Genomic DNA, 16,155 nt, shown 5'->3' on the forward strand with positions numbered 1-16,155 from the left:
GGCGGCGTTCTCATCCCTTCGCCGTCACTTCCCCTACTACCTCTTCATATCTTAAATCATTCTTGAGGCAGGTTGAAGACTTAAACGCCAACTTAAGTGAAAAATTAAAGAAAATGTACCAAGTAATTGCAACACAAACACTACCTTAATCAGTTTTAATGTGAAGAGATGCCAACAAAAGAAAAGAAGAAGTGGGTCGCTAGGATAGAGAAAACAAGAGCTGCTCAGGAAATAGCAAGTGCATCAACCTCTGAGCAAATGAATGGTAAACGTACAGAGAAAGAGGAGGAAAACTACGAATGCACAAGTCAAGTGGTTTCACTGCACGTTATCATACAGTTCGCCATTACTGGTGTAATATATATCTAAGTGTGTGCACACATATAGTATATACAGAAAAATAGTGTGCATACAAACCCATTATATATATATATATATATATATATATATATATACATACATACATACATATATATACACCCACACACACACACACACATTATGTATATATGTAGAAACACAGGAAGCGCACACAGTGTACACCTATATGTGAAAACAGTGCACAAAAATGTATCCATATATGTAAAAGCACAGTGTGTACACAACTATTTACATATACAGTGCATAAAAACAGTGTGCTTGCACATTTATACAAGTGTAAAAGCAAGTGTGTACACACATATATACAAATATTTAAAAAAAGTGTATACACTCATATAGTGTAAAAAGATTTTTATATATGTAGTATATAAAAACATGGTGTACACAATATATTAAACCACAATGTGAACACACACCTAGAATACTCATATAAGTAAAAGCACAGAGTGTGCACACATACACACATCTCATTTGTTTTCTTCACACACACAGAGTATATACACTGTCTGAGTTAAACATAACCAGCATACTTCATTATTTCTTGATACGACTATCCTGTATGATCATCCTGACTACACCATATCTGGCCGGTGGTCTTTAATCAAAGGTAACAATGGTCTCCCAAAATTTTCTTCTGTCACCTGTAGAGACAGCTCAGTGTCAGGCACTCGCTCTTCTATTTGGTGTCAGGGTAGTTAACATGGGGTGACATGTGAAAAGGTGGCCGCAGTGTGAGTGTGTTTGAGAGGGCCATGCAATGGACTGAGAAAGACAGGGTGTACATGTATGCAGTATATACAGTATATATATACTGTATATATATTTAAAAAGACAGAGCAGGCAAGCAGATATATAGATATATATATATGTAATTACTGTATGTTTTTTTTTAATCCCGCAAATACAATCTGTGCATTACAAGCCACGTCCCTGAGTCAAACGTGTGCTCCTGGCTCCTTCACACTCGGGCTGGCGGCGAGCTCCCGCTTCGCTTATGCAGCAGGACTGAATGTGAAGTGTGTGAAGGGCCATTAGAAGGGAGGACGGTGCCGACCTTCACTCATTCCTCAGTGGTCCGGTGAGATGAGGAGGCCTCACTGGTGACAGTCACTCTGTCAGACCAGGGTTTCTGAAGGACCACTGAACTTTTGCCCTACTGATATTTTGTTTTCTCTTTTTTTTTAAATAACAGGGAGAGAGAAGAAGTGTCCGTAATATTATACAGTTTGAAACCTAAAAAGTTGTTATTTAAATGGATGACATGGATTTACTGTATGCTCAGCTCTTTGTTTAAAGTGGAGTCGTTAACTACAAATGTTCACGTTTTCACATGAATAAAATGACAGTACTGACGCATTTCCTTTTTCATAGAGGCCCAGAGTAAGCCTGATAATGAATTCATTAATCGGGGGTCTCTCCCTGATACTGATTTTTTCTTGTGTGTCGTACACAGGTATACTTGGCTTTTAGAATGCAATGTGTGCACACAGGACAGTAACGTGATTTTTAACATGACATGGATCGTCTAGTGTTCTCTTTTAAACAGCCGTGCGTGCAGAGCGGCCAGCCCTAAACATGTCACGTCATGAAGAAGGTGTGTCACAGTGCTGGAGAAGAATGGAGACGTCGGCTTCCGGGGGGGGGGGGGGGTCCTCATCTTATTTTGGTCCCCCTTGATGCATACTGTATGCCCAGCCCTGAGCATTAAGAACCGAGGTCCATGAAGTTGGGGTCAGGCCACCTGTCTGAGTTGGAATGCTGAATTTTATTCCCCTGCATCTTCCTTTAGCACTGAATCAAGTTTGACTCTTAGTGTGTAAAGATTTGACAGAATCAGAATAAAAATCAAAAGAAAAAAAAAAGAAAAAGAAGATGATGATAACAAAAAAAGGATCATTCCAGAGAAAGTTAAGTGCAGGGAACACCACGAGAGTACACGGATTTCAATATTTAAAAATAATGAGGCGGCTTTTGCCTGGGGCTGTGAAAGTCTTCAACGTACTTTCTAGCAACATATCAAACACACAGCCTCTCGCACTCATGCCTTAGCAAACAAGGTGCTGGCGGCCCACCATTACATCAGACGGAAAAATAAAGCAATACGTCCATATTAAATCAGAAGAAAAGACGGTCTGGCTCTCGACAGAAGCTAAATGCTAGCAATTGGAAGCACTTGGATGGCAGGAGAAAAGCCCCCAGAGCACCGAGACGGGACTGCCAATGCCACGGTATCGGTAACATGACAGATCCTTGGGTTGGTCCAAAAGGAGGCAGCATCACAAGCCGACGATCCCTCCAACCAATCTCCGCGTACCCATCACCTTCATCTGGGATATGGCAGACTGCGGGCACAGCGCGAGGAGCTGCCACGGCTCCCCCGTCAATGCCCTCTTTATGTGCGCCTCTGTTCTTCTGCTTTGGTTTCATTTCATTGGATTTGTTTTCCTCCCAAGCCTTGTGTCCAGTGTCGCCGTGAGAGACTGAGGCCAGCTTTGTGGTGGCCCTCCTCTCTCTGAACCCCTGCCAGCCACATTTCTCCCGAAAAAACCGTCACTCCTCCCACTTTTTTTCCCCTCTCCACAGAGCCGCATTTTCACAGATTTCAGTCGGCAGAATGGAAGTGTCGATGCCAAACAAGAAGAAGATGCTATTAAGGAGCATTAAATTCAATATATCCTCCTACAACTTCAATCAGAATTTCAGACCAAGTGTTATTTAGTTCAACTCTCAAGTGGAGCAGAATAACAAATCACACACTCTGATTTACCTTCTCCGAATGCCAAATGGAGACAGGTGATAAAGAAAGCACTCATGCACAGGCTATGAAGTTTCTCCTTGAAATTAATTCCATCTTCAAGATTCCGATCTCAGAGAAATACCCGGAATGGCACACAAATATGCTCCTGCCAGAGAGATTACTGAAGACTGACTTAGCATAAACATTTGCAACTGATGCAGCTGTAAATACTCTAGGAAAACATGTCACTTGAAAGACACTATACACACGCTTCGGCCACATTTCACGCACTGGCCCAGAAAGCAGCGGGTGGCCATACTTGAACTGCCACCCCAGTATGGACGCCTTTTGAAATAAAAAAAAAAAAAAAAAAAAAAAAAAAGGGGGAGGGAAAAAAAGAAAAAAAAAGTTTCCAGGATGTGTGGTCACATAGGAAAGTGAGTGCCATCAAAACGGGGAGAGGTGGCACAAAACTGGCAAGCCCACCACATACTGCATATAAACACTCCAATTGTGTACTCAAAATCTCACCGAGTGTTTTCATAATCCAAGTGGATTTTGTTCTCTTTCTCGTTTGTTCTTCAATCTTTCCTTGCAAACGAGCTCAGATAAATCACACACCTCGATGAAATGCGTCCCACCGCTCCGTTCCTAACTTGTGCCACGGCTTGCTTGCTGTTGACTTAACCCCTCAGTCTGCAACGACTAACACGGCCTTCATGTGTTCACTGCACGGCCGGCTCATTATGGAGTCTCGGCAAGGCCTCGCTCACATTCTCATACGAGGACTTCAAACATGTCCTTATGTACACTGCACGTCTGTACCGCACGGTGCATCTTTTAATGGTGTGCAAAGACGAGTCGGGGAGCGGGCTGCGCTTTTGTTTTGCAATAATTGGACGTGCCATTTACATCTAGAAACTGCGTTTAGAGCTTTTACACATTATTTAGCAAGTTGTCAGCACAGGCTTATAATTTGTAAGTCACTTTGAATATGTGAAAATAAACATACACTATACAGGCATTACACTCACATACTCAGTGCAACATCGACACACATTTCCATTTTTTTTTTTTAATGAATACACAGTATTGTCTTTTAGGCAGTTTTTATTACACTTTGATTGCGATATTGTAAGAACATGTTTTAAGACCATTAATATTAACATAAAATTGGAATGACACCCGACAGGATTTTTGTTTTAAACTGCCTTGGCCCCAACTTAAATTCACCATATTTGTGTTGGTCTCTTCTAGCAGGGGAAAAGCAAAACGTTCACAAATGAATGACATGGTGCGTGAAAGCAAAAAAACACTTTTAACACTAAGGTGCAAGAGAGAGAAAGAATGACAGACAGACATGAGAGGAGCGATTTGATAGACAGACAGATATGAAAGGCACTATATAATAGGTAAATGTGAAAAGAGCTATCTGATTTACAAACAGATGGAGACAGACAGACAGATAGATAGATGCATAGTTTTGAAAGGCACTATACAATAGTGTAGTTGGCAGGATTAAATAAGAGATAGACAGACATGAGAGGGGCTATTAGATAGATAGATAGATAGATAGATAGATAGATAGATAGATAGATAGATAGATAGATAGATAGATAGATAAAGGCACTATATAATAGATAGATATGAATGGAGCTATTTGATAGACAGTGAGACTATCAAACAGATATAAAATCACCGAATAATAAACAGACAGAAAAAGAGGATAGATACAGTAGATATCTTTTCTTTCTTTTTAGTTTTCTTACTTGTTATTCACCCTTGTGTGTATCTGAGAAGGGGTTTGTTGTTTGTCATGATATAATAATTATGATAAGATTGATTGGTTGCTTTATTTATTGAGCTTCTGTAAAAAGCCAAACTTTCCCACAGGGACAAATAAATTGCCATTTACCTATAGATCTATATCTATCTACCTGAATATTTAAAATGCTACATAAGAAACAGACAGATAGATATGAAAAATGCTACATATAGATATTAAAATTGCTTTATAACAGAGACACTGATATGTAAATTGCTGTATAATATATAGATAGTGAGACAAACATAGATAGATAGATAGATAGATAGATAGATAGATAGATAGATAGATAGATAGATAGATAGATAGATAGATAGAGTAAAAAAAATCAGATTTGAAAATTGCTGTATAACAAATAAATAGGCATACAGACAGACATACAGATATGCAGATAGATAATAAAACTGCCATGAAACAACAGGCCAACTAATATCCATAAGCGTTTTTTTTTCCAGCTCCAATATGCAGATAAGTAACTTCAATTTATTTCCCATCCTTTCCATTAAGCACTGGCGCTCGCCCAGGATCAATGTCTGTCTTGCTCCCGATGCTGCGGGGACAGACTCTGGCCCTTGTGACCTTAACCCTGAATGATGCGAGTTCCGAATCGATAATGGGTGGATGAATTTACCAATAAACAGGTATTCGATACGTGCTGTGTACGTCGATAATGGGGTTATTCTAACACTGACAACTAAATCTTTTTCTTCTTCTTCTTCTTTGGCATAAAGCACAGCATTAAAGGTGGGATTCGCCTGCCCACTCCGACCCTAACAAACGGTTCGACTGTTTGCCGTGGAGGGCAGTCCAGTTGGTTTGTTGTTGTTTCCCTGTCTTTCCTTTTTTTAATCTTCCTTTCCCGGTTACCGATTTCTTTTATAGCTAAGCTGGCGGCGAGGTGATCCGTATCTCGATCACACTCGTCCGTGATTCGGTGACTGAGGATTTTCAGGCAAGGTCAAATGCCAGTACGGCGTGCACACGCAGTCCGAGTGTCTCTAGTCGAGTCACATCGCGGCGGCACGGTCATTTTCCGGGATGAATTGAGTGAGTCGGTGAATCAGCGAGTGAGACGGGTGCCTTAAGGAACTCGTCCAATTCCCGGGCGGGCGAGGGAGCGAGCCAGCGCGCGCTCGCGCGTGCGTGCATGAGCGCGGGTGGAACTTTCCAAGGCTACCTGTCGTGCACTTTGCACAAGCCCCACCGTGTGCACTTTTGACAGGCGGTCCCGACTCCGCAAGCCGCAAGACTGTTTCGATGGCCGAGAGCGCGTCCACCGATTTCTCCCTGCACAAATCCCAGTCCAGCACTGCACGTCAAGCACAACCTTAAAAGCAGCGCGCCTTCCCCTGTAAGCACCCGCCTGTACTTAATAAAGTGACGAGTGCAACGTGAACATATGCGTGACCAAAAAAAAAAAAGAAAAGTTTCCGCCGAGGTGATGTTTGCCGCGCCACCAGTGCCCCCCCGGCAGACAGCTCGTCTCGGCCTAGCTGCACGCGAATGCACTCCAGCGGAGCGTGTCGGAGCCCCCCGGCCTGCGGAGAAGGGGCACTTGGCGGAGCCGTGCACACGCTCGCGCTGCCCGAGTCGAGTAACGGGATCGCCCCGCAGCTTGTGTTCGCAGCCCCCGCGGCGCCAAGCGCCGTGCTTTTTGACGCTGTACCTGTTACCCTATTGCGTGAAGGTCCCAAATCTCACACGTACTCCAGCCGGCAACTTGTGACACCGCACGCAACGCACCAGCAGCCAAAAGCGTCCCACCGCTTTCCCCCCCGCCGAGTCGCGGCGACAGTTTGACAAATAAAAGAATCCGCTCGTTACCGTTCTCGTCTTGAAGGATCTTGCTGAATGCTAGGCTTGGTGGGCGCCATCTTCCTGATCTCTCTCTCCCCTTCTCTCTCTCCCTCTTTTTTTATTTCTTACTTTTCTTCTTCAGATGGATTCTGGCTTTGCAGAAGAAGGGCACGGCGACAATGCGATCGGCAACACTAGCGAGCGTCTAAAAGAAGAGCCATAGCGCTTTCTCCGTTCCAGTTCTTGCTCCGGCTCCATGAATCGCCCGCTCACGAGCGAGAAGAAAGGAGGAAAAAAAGCCGAGATGAAGCTCTAAAGGCATGCCAAGAAAAGTGGAAGGAAAGCCGAGGGACGCTTCTGAAATCCGGCAAGCCTCGCATGGCAGTGGCCTTGGGACTGGAGCGTGCAAGAATTAGCATCTGGGCACAAGCATCAGATGCCCCCCGTCTCTGTTGCTCGGAAAATGCCTTTCTCTTTCTCTCTTTTTCGGTGCATTTTTCTGCTTTTCCTGCCGGAGTCTCTGTGAAAAGGGACACATTTTTTTTTCCTCTCCTACCGGCGCAACAACGCCACTCAGTTGTAGTTGGAGACAGTTTTCATTTTGTACATCCTCAAAGATGCACCGAACTTCACGTTTCGCCTTTTTTTTTTGGTCAATGGGAACCGCATGAAGCTGCAGGCTCGCTCGGTTTTTATTATTTTATTATTGGTATACACGTTGTCGATTATGGTGGACTTTTATTTATGAATTTGACAAATCGGATTCTTAAATATTACGGTTTTATTTCTGATAGTCAAATAATAATAATAATAATATTAATAATAATAATAAGTCTTCCGTAAGGGGTTGGATGAATTATAACTTGTCAATTAGGAGCACATGGCGCATCACTCAAAAATCCGGCGTGCCAATTAAACATTTCTTCTTAGGCAATGACACCCTGAACGTTTAGCGCAGAGAATGGTCCCGTCTTGGACTGGTACAAGAATATCTTGAAAATGTTGTGGGCAACGAGGGCGAACGACCCAAGGGGTCAGTCAGAAGATGAGACGGCACCTTCTCTCTCTATCTCTGCCAAAACTAACTTCATAACAAACTGTCTCTCCGGTATAACACGCGCGCCTCGTCGGGGCATACGAGGTGGGATTAGTGCAGAGGTCTTCATTTGCCGAGTCGATCAAGCGATTTCAGCCTTTACAGTTCTCCAGGATATTCACTTGTGTCCTTGCGAGGAAAGCCGGCTGCGGAATGTGGGAAATAATTGTGTGAGGTGCAGGTGTGTGCACGCTGCGGACATTGTTCTCGTGTGCTAGCTAGTTCATATACACACACGGACACATTTACTCTTACAGGTCAAAGGCGTAATCGTACACCTCGAAATACATTTCAAAATTCCTTTAATGGATGCATGCATGCAAAAACGTGTGTGTGTTTTACGTCTGCGTGTACACATATACAGTATGTGTTCGTGTGTTGGCTTGGTGTACATGTGCAGACATCCACGTAGAAATCTAAACTCATTTTAAAATCCCTGGTTTGTACCTCCACGCGTGTGAATGACTTATGTCTCGTTTTTAAAATGTCAATTTAAGTTCGGTTCTTTTTTGGGTATATTCACCTGTTAATGCACGCGTTTATTTTGCGGTACACACGCGCGCACCACTAAATGCATAGACAGTCACCCTGCACGCCTTTACAGTAAAATCAACCGATCGACTCTTATGATGAAATAAAAACGGTGAACCTCAAATTACCGCAGCATAAGAACGCGTTTTCCTTGATTTATTGGAAGTGAAATTTCGAAAGTGGCGAATATGAGGAGAAAATGAGCTGCAGGTTCCTAATATCCTGTACATTCACCTGAAATACATGGACATAAATGGACACAGATATATGAATAGATAAATGTGAAGGACACTAAACTGTAGACAGAAAAGGCGCTGTATAATAAATAGAGAGAAAAGGACAGTATAGAAAAATATGAGGTGAACGACCCTATACGATAGATAGAAAAAGGCAGCATACAATTAATAAAGAGAAATAACACATAGATGGATGGATGAAAGGCACCATATTAATGTATATAGATAGACAGAAAGCAGTATATAATTAACAGAAGAACAGGTACAATATCACAGAAAAAAAAGAAAAGGTAGTACGTAATTAAAAGAAGTGGAATATATAAAGATTAAAAAAGCAGCAAATAATTAATAGATAAAGAAATTGCACTGTATAATAGACAGAAAGATAGAAAAGGGCAGTATATAATTTATACAGATTGATGGAAAATGTACTATTATAAAAAGAGTAAATAGCATATTAATTAACAAATAGGACACTGTATAATAGAAAAACAGAACTGTATATAATTAATAGATTTTAAGGCATATATAATGGATAGATAATTGAAAAGGGAGCATATGATTAATAGATAGAAATGGCACTGTACAATAGACAGAAAGATGGAACAAGCTGGTATATAATTAATAGATGTGACGGACACACTTGATAGACAGATGTAAAGGTAACTACTGTATATAATAGATAGAAAAAGGCACTATATTACTGAAAGAAAAAGAATGTAATTAATTGTGTGGTGTAGCGGTTAAGGCTCTTCAGATCCTGAGGTTGTAGGTTCAAATCCCACTGCTGACACGGTGTGACCCTGAGCAAATCACTTCACCTGCCTGTGCTCCAGTTGGAAAAACAAAACAAATGCAACTAATTGTATCTCACATGCTGTAAATGCCTTGGTCGGTATACAATAAAATAGTCAACAGATGTGTGACGAGCATTATAGAATAAATAGAAAAGGCACTACATGCTAAATATAAAAGCAGAATATAATAAATGTGAAGGAAACTATATAATAGAGGGGAAGGTAGTATAAAATAAATGTGAAGAACGCTATACAATAGAAAAATAAGAGTGTAAAACAGATCTATGTGAAGGACGCTATATAATAGAAAGACAGAAAAGGGAGTATTTAATAAACTGATGTGAAGGACACTATATAATAGATGGGAAGGAAAGAAAAATAGTGTCAAATAAATGTAAAGGACGCTATATAACAAAGACAGAAAAGGCACTATATAATATATGTGTGGGTGGTGAGTGTTTACGGTTTCTGCCAGCTGACCCCCTCCATGTAATTCCCACTTTTCTCAGATTCCTTTAAATCCGCACGATGTGACATTGAAGGGTCGCCCGGGTTGGTGTCGTGTCATGTCGTGTAACGCAGCTTTACCTTCCACTTTGATTTCTGTACGTCTCGTTGTTTTAATTCCAAATGAGATTGTGTAGCCTGGGTGTGATGCGCTCGACATGTCGCCTTCTTCCTCTTCTTCTTCTACCTGTAGAGACTTGTAACACTAACCTGTTGTAATTCGTTGCACAACGCTTTCGCACTTTTTGTCTTTTTTCCAGCTCTTTAACTCACGACTGACGACTATTTTCTTGATTTTTTTTTTGTTGACCTACCTTGTGTAGCTTACAGGACAAAATATGTCTGAGATTCAGTGTTATAAACTGCGTCTAACCAAATGAATAAGAATTCAATACAAGAAAAAAAAAAACGAAAGCATTCCCGAAATCTAAAATCAGGTGTTTTCTCTGCCCTGGGAAAAAAAAAAAAAACACAAGACGTCTTGAGCCTAAACGCCAAAATGCGAAAAGGTAATGATGATGTTTTTTTAGTATTATGTATAGTAAAGCAAGCGCCACGGTGAACAATTCCGCCATCCGTATTGTAACAGAAATGATAGAAAAGACTGAGTGTAAAATGCGAGGATTATTATAGCGCCTTAAGCGCTACTTTAGCGCATTATTTCTTTCTTTAAATACGTTTAGAGGAAGTATAAAAAAAAATCCTGTCCGAAAAAAGATGAAAGCGTGAGATGCGCATAGAGGTCTGCAGATTATCATTTGTAAAATAAGACACTGTGTGTTATTGGAAAATAAAACTGTATTGGTGACAATGAAAGATGTAGTTAACTATAAATGGGAATAATCTGGGAATTCGAACAATAATATTTGTCATATCAATCAGCGAACAGTCTGCCCTGATGGACACTGGAGTCAATGATGAAGTCGCTGTTAAAATATTTTCGATCTAATTGACAACAGACACGCAGCCACAGAAAGCATCAACTCTTGTCTATTGTAATGGTAGCCTGCCCCGCCGTGACCCCTGACAGATGACTCCATAAATCGAATTTATTTCCCAAATAAAAAGGATTTTTTCTTCTTCTCTGTCCATATTGATATTTTGTACAGAAAGCGTTGTTTGTATAAATGAATGCAGATGTGTAAAAGTTTTCCAGATATAAAGAAAGCGGTGTCTCCATAAGGAATGACACATGTGTGTCGCCTTCCTGCTGAGAATCGAGTTGTACTTCTAGCTGAGGTCATTACTTAACGTATGTATGATGCCTATTATATATATATTTATATATTTTATATATCTCCCAAGTACTTAAAACTTTCGAGATGGAAATAATTCAACACTGGAACATATACATCTACATATGTCCCGAGTCCATTTGGAGAAATAATCAGAAAGTGTGGCAGCGTCCAAATGGAACATCTGGAATTCCGCCACTGGCGACTTTCAAATGTTTAAGCCCAATTCTTCATCTGCGTCCCGCTTTGCTGTTTAAATTCACGGCTTTTGTTTGCCTACTTCGAAACTGGCAGGTTTGGGTTTTCCAAAGTCGAAACCATCCCATTTTCGGACCCGCTGCTCTGAAACTCTCAAGTGTCACTTTAAAAAGAAGAACTAATTCGCCTGAGAGCGGTGACATGCACGGTTGTCCCTTCGTAGTCTTAATTACACAGAAGCTGTGTGATGGCGAGGGCACGAGATTAAAGGTTTGCTTTTCCGCAAGTTGAGGAAGAAAAGTTCCCAAGGATAGTTCACGATGAAATGAAAGGTGACATTTTTAGCAATACGAGTTTTCGTATCAGTGCACCCTCCCGCTCCCGTAAAAACAACAAACATTCCCTTAACATTTGTGACATAAAACATCTTAAGAGACACTGACACAGACAGACAGGTCAGCGCGGTGTGCTTGTTCTCCAAAGCAGTTAAATTAAGATGCATTGAAAAGAAATCCCTCAGAAGTACTTAAGAGCGACCAGAAGACACCAAAGAGGCCGGCATACCTTTGCTGATACGAAGTGATGCCCTGGACGTTCGCGCCGGTGCCGTTGGTGGTGCCGGGGACTCTTCCCACGCCGGGACCCGTTGTCACTCCGCCGGTTCCCCCGCCGGCCGCAGCCGTCACCTGAACGCTGAAATCCGGGAAGATCCTGATCATCCCCGCTCCAAGGAGCTGAACACCAAGCGAGTCTGTAGATGTTTACGTGAGTAGCAGCAGCCTTCCCTCCAGCAGAGCAAGTCACAGCACAATCCCATTAGTGATGGTTAGCAACTCTTCAGCCATCGTACGTCTTGATTTCTCTTGGAGTGTTAAGAGAGGGAGAGTGAGTGCGTGTGTGTCTGTGTGTGTGTGTGTGTGAGAAAGAGAGACTGGGGGGCAGCAGCTTCTGATGAAGAAAGCAAGCGAGCGAGCGGCGCCGCTGTTGCTGCTGCCTGATCGGGGGGCTCAAGTGCGCGCGCGGACCCTTCTCCTCAAGTCGATCAGATGCCGCCGCCGCCGCCGCTGCTGCTGCTGTTCTGGTTGCGGGCACGCGCGCGCGTGCGTGAGTGAATATCTCCGCAAACTTTCACTCGCCCATCTGTCGGCGCAAGGAAATTATTCTGCTGCTGGATGCGACCGCACCGCACGCTTGATCTCCATAGCCGGGAAAGAAGAAGGAAGAGTAGAAGGTGCGACGTACTTGGCGTTTGCAGCAGTGTCCTCAACTTCTACTCAGGCTACAGAGATAGAAAAGTTAGCTAAACTATTTTGTCCTGTGCGCCTTCTTGCCAAGCGTGCGTTGCGATTTGCCACTTTTCCTCGTTCGTTCGTTACCGTAGAAAAACAAAGCGATCTTCTACCAGTATCCAGTATAAGCAGGGTATATAGCGCCCGCACCTTTGCGCTCTCTTGATGAATGGCTAACTAATGGTCTTCTCAAGCGCGGATCGTACAACGCGTTCTTGCTTGGCCAAAGTGATCTTTTTCAAATCCCAATGCCATATTTAGGGTTCAGTACCACTTTCACATTCCACAGATCATCCGTTCGCAAAGTCGATGGGCAGTTTAAAATAAAAAAAAAAAACACGCGAGCAATTCGGCAGTAATAAAACTCAGCTGGAAGATTGTTGCCTACTGAAATTCTTACATAACATTCTCAAAACCGCTTAATCCAATGTTTTTTAATTTTGCATACATGTATGTAAAGACAGAGAGCACTCTCAGATGTGTGCAGCTTGTTCCCTCTCTGCCTCTGCATTGCAATACGCCCAGTTGCTTGCAACTCTTTCTCTGGAGAAGTCGTGTCATAGAAATGGAAGCGTTTGCTGCGCGGATTCTCCCAGTGAAAGTGTTGTGACGGGCTATGACGCGCAGCCAAGCCATGCCTGGCGGGGAGGGGGGGGTATTATGGATGGGAGGGGGGAGTGCGTGTGTGTGTGTGTGTGTGCGTGTGTGCGTGTATATATTGAACTTGGCCTCAGCTGCAGCTGATTACCCTAGCGCGCGCCTCCGAGCGCAGCCAATCGGAGACAAGCACAAGAGCGCGCCTGAGACTCGCGGAGTTAACCCCGTCGGGCCCACAGCGCTCGGAGCCTTCCGCCTCAACAGACCTTACGGATTTTAACTCTTTAATCTCAGACTCTTTATTATTCCTTTTCTACTACTTTGATTGAACTGGCTAAAACTTCTTCTCCCATACTTGAATATTCATGTCCTACCCCTTAAAATAAAAGGTCAAATATTTCTCTGGAGAATTAGTTATGTTGTACACATATGTTGTAGCAGAGCAAGTTACAAAATTCAGTAACGTTTTTATTAAAAAAAAAAAAAGCGAATTTTGAATGTTATTCTTATTTTCTAAAGTGTTGGAATAAGCTTAGAAACATTATAAAACAATTAGTGATTGTGTCAAGAACAAAGAAAAAAAATGTAATAAAAATATTTACGAGTAATACGTCCATAATAAGCGATCAAGTCATGGAATAAGTGACCAAGTATTATTGTGGTAGAGAGTAAAAGTTTAGGGACCTTCAAAACTCGACTTGATTTTATTTTGGAAGAATTAAGTGGTCAGGACTGGCAAGATGTGTTGGGCTGACGGGCCGTCTTGATTGTTCTAATTTGTACAACGCACAGGGTTTTTTTCCTCTGCTTTTATCGTTTTTAAGTAAGTACCCATAGTATACCTATCCCTTACTGAAGACCTCTGCCCCACGTATCATGTTCAAGGGCAGGTCTTACTCTGTCACAGTATATACAGTTTGTAAAGAAATTATACCGTGTATCCAAATTAAAACACCAATAGTTGCAAGATTCAAAAACATCTTTACTTGAAAAAGGAATTATTCAAATTTAGAAAGTGGAATGTGGCACCATTTTAAAGTTTAAAACAGCCCTCTTGTTTAGTTAATGACAGTCTGTCTGTCAAATTGCATACATACATTGAATACCACGGGGGCTGGAGCTGCTGTGTTACAGCAATTGGGCCATCTTTGGGAGTCTAAGTGCTTTTCAAGTGTTACGAAGGCCCAAAGAAAGACGTGTTACATACCAGAAAATGAGATGCACTTTTTGCAGAACCTAAAGTGCTGCCAAAATTTCAGATTTCTACAACATATTAGGAAGTTTTTCAAAGCCCAAAGAACCAACTTCATGTGCAAAGAACCCGTCCCAGAATAAAATGGTGCTTAGTCAAACCAGTAAAGAACCGGCATTTGTAAAAGTGTATATAAAATAAGAAGTGTGATGTAGTGGTCAAGGCGTCAGCGTAATATTAAGCAATAATAAATAGATAGATAGGAAAGGTGCTATATGATAGACTAGTTGTCCCCCATGGCTACTCCCGCATAGTACTGAAACAGGACAAACTTTAAAAATCAATTAAAAATAATGTAATCATTTGTACCGAGAAGAATTTATATTGATAGTTTTCATATCCGAGGGCCTCTTGATGTACAATAATTTTGATTTTGCTATCAGGGACGAGAATGTAGCTGTGATCTCTTTGGCAAAAATATAAAAAGTTGGCAGGGTATCTCTGGCCAAGCGGAAGGTTGGGTACGCTGTCACGTCAAACGTTGGCACTGTATCTGATCGTGTTCAACTCTGACGGGAGAGCGTCCTCTGTGTGGGGAGAAGAGAACATGGCCGTGATATCGCTGCCAATCAGTAGGTACCCTCTAAAGCACACTGAGCTCTGATCTCTCTCTCAAAAAGTCAAGCGTTACTCCTTAATCTCTAGAGCAGAGGTCTCCAACCTTTTTCCCCCCTCGAGAGCTACTTTTACAAAATGAAAATGGCCGAGAGCTCCTCGTGTTTTCTAACTTTTATCCTCATAGCTTATTTCAACCCAAACAACCTGAACACGCTTGTTTTGCCTGAACATTTACAAAATGTTGGTGTCCACAACTCACATTTTGCATTAAAACATTACAAAAAATATTTAGTTCACCTGCAAGTGCATTCTGTATGTCTGTCCGCATTTTCTCGTGTATCTCACACTATTGAATTAAAACACGAATGCTGTCAAAACCAAACAATGCAATTCCAAATCCACAGATCCGACTTTGTCATTTGTCATTTTGTCACATGTCACTGTGTCACTTTACTCACAGGTCCAGTCACATGTGTGATGTGTTTTTTAGTTAGTCAGATGACTGGCACTGAGGTGTGTGGTGGAGTGGAGCCACTCAGGTTCACTCTTATGGAGACATTTAAATGTTTGTCTGTCAGTCTTGTTCTGAACATTGATTTCATGACTTTCACGTCAGAAAAGGCCGACTCACTGAGACATGGAGACCCAAACAAAGCCGACATTTTCAGAGCTGCTTGGTGAAGATTCTTATAGTTATCTGGCTCTACTAAGCTTCAGAAATGCTGAGAATGCTGTTGAGACTTTAACTGTACATTATTTTGAAGGTTTACTAATATATAATAAATAAAATCCAATGTCTGTCTGTATGTCTGTCTGCTTTTCATGAGAGAACTACTTAACAGATTTAGATCGGGTTTTTTTCTAGAGTTTGCTTGAACATTCCGGTTGATTTTGCGACGTCTCTCATTTCGCTATGTATCAGAGTTTGCTTGCTGTACCGATTTATTAGCGCGAATCCGAGAAACATGCATCGGGCACTGGGGGCTCTCACTTACTTGCCAGCTTCGGGGTGAGGTCCTAAACTCCGCTTAGTTGGCGAACGAGAGAACAATTGAATTCAACTTTGTTTGATATTTAAAATAAAGTTTTACTTAGGTCTTGATAAGGAGAATATCCGGA

The 16,155-nt window shown here is 41.9% G+C and overlaps 1 protein-coding gene across 4 annotated transcripts in view; it reads right to left on the bottom strand.

The window, feature by feature from the left end:
* The window catches only part of LOC114666379 (neuronal PAS domain-containing protein 3), a 764,183-nt gene extending 750,995 nt beyond the window's left edge, over positions 1-13,188 (bottom strand). For 2 of the 4 annotated variants that reach the window (XM_028821218.2, XM_028821217.2), the window contains exon 1: positions 11,905-13,188. In XM_028821218.2, the coding sequence (XP_028677051.1) occupies positions 11,905-12,059 (155 nt within the window). In that variant the 5' untranslated portion in view covers positions 12,060-13,188. Of the gene's footprint in view, positions 1-6,767; positions 7,440-11,904 lie in introns of those variants that run through there. The other 2 variants (XM_051920026.1, XM_051920027.1) reach the window with 2 other exon arrangements.
* Between the last annotated feature and the right edge of the window lie 2,967 nt (positions 13,189-16,155).

The sequence above is a fragment of the Erpetoichthys calabaricus genome, chromosome 16 (genome assembly GCF_900747795.2).
Source record: "Erpetoichthys calabaricus chromosome 16, fErpCal1.3, whole genome shotgun sequence".
NCBI lineage: Eukaryota > Metazoa > Chordata > Cladistia > Polypteriformes > Polypteridae > Erpetoichthys > Erpetoichthys calabaricus.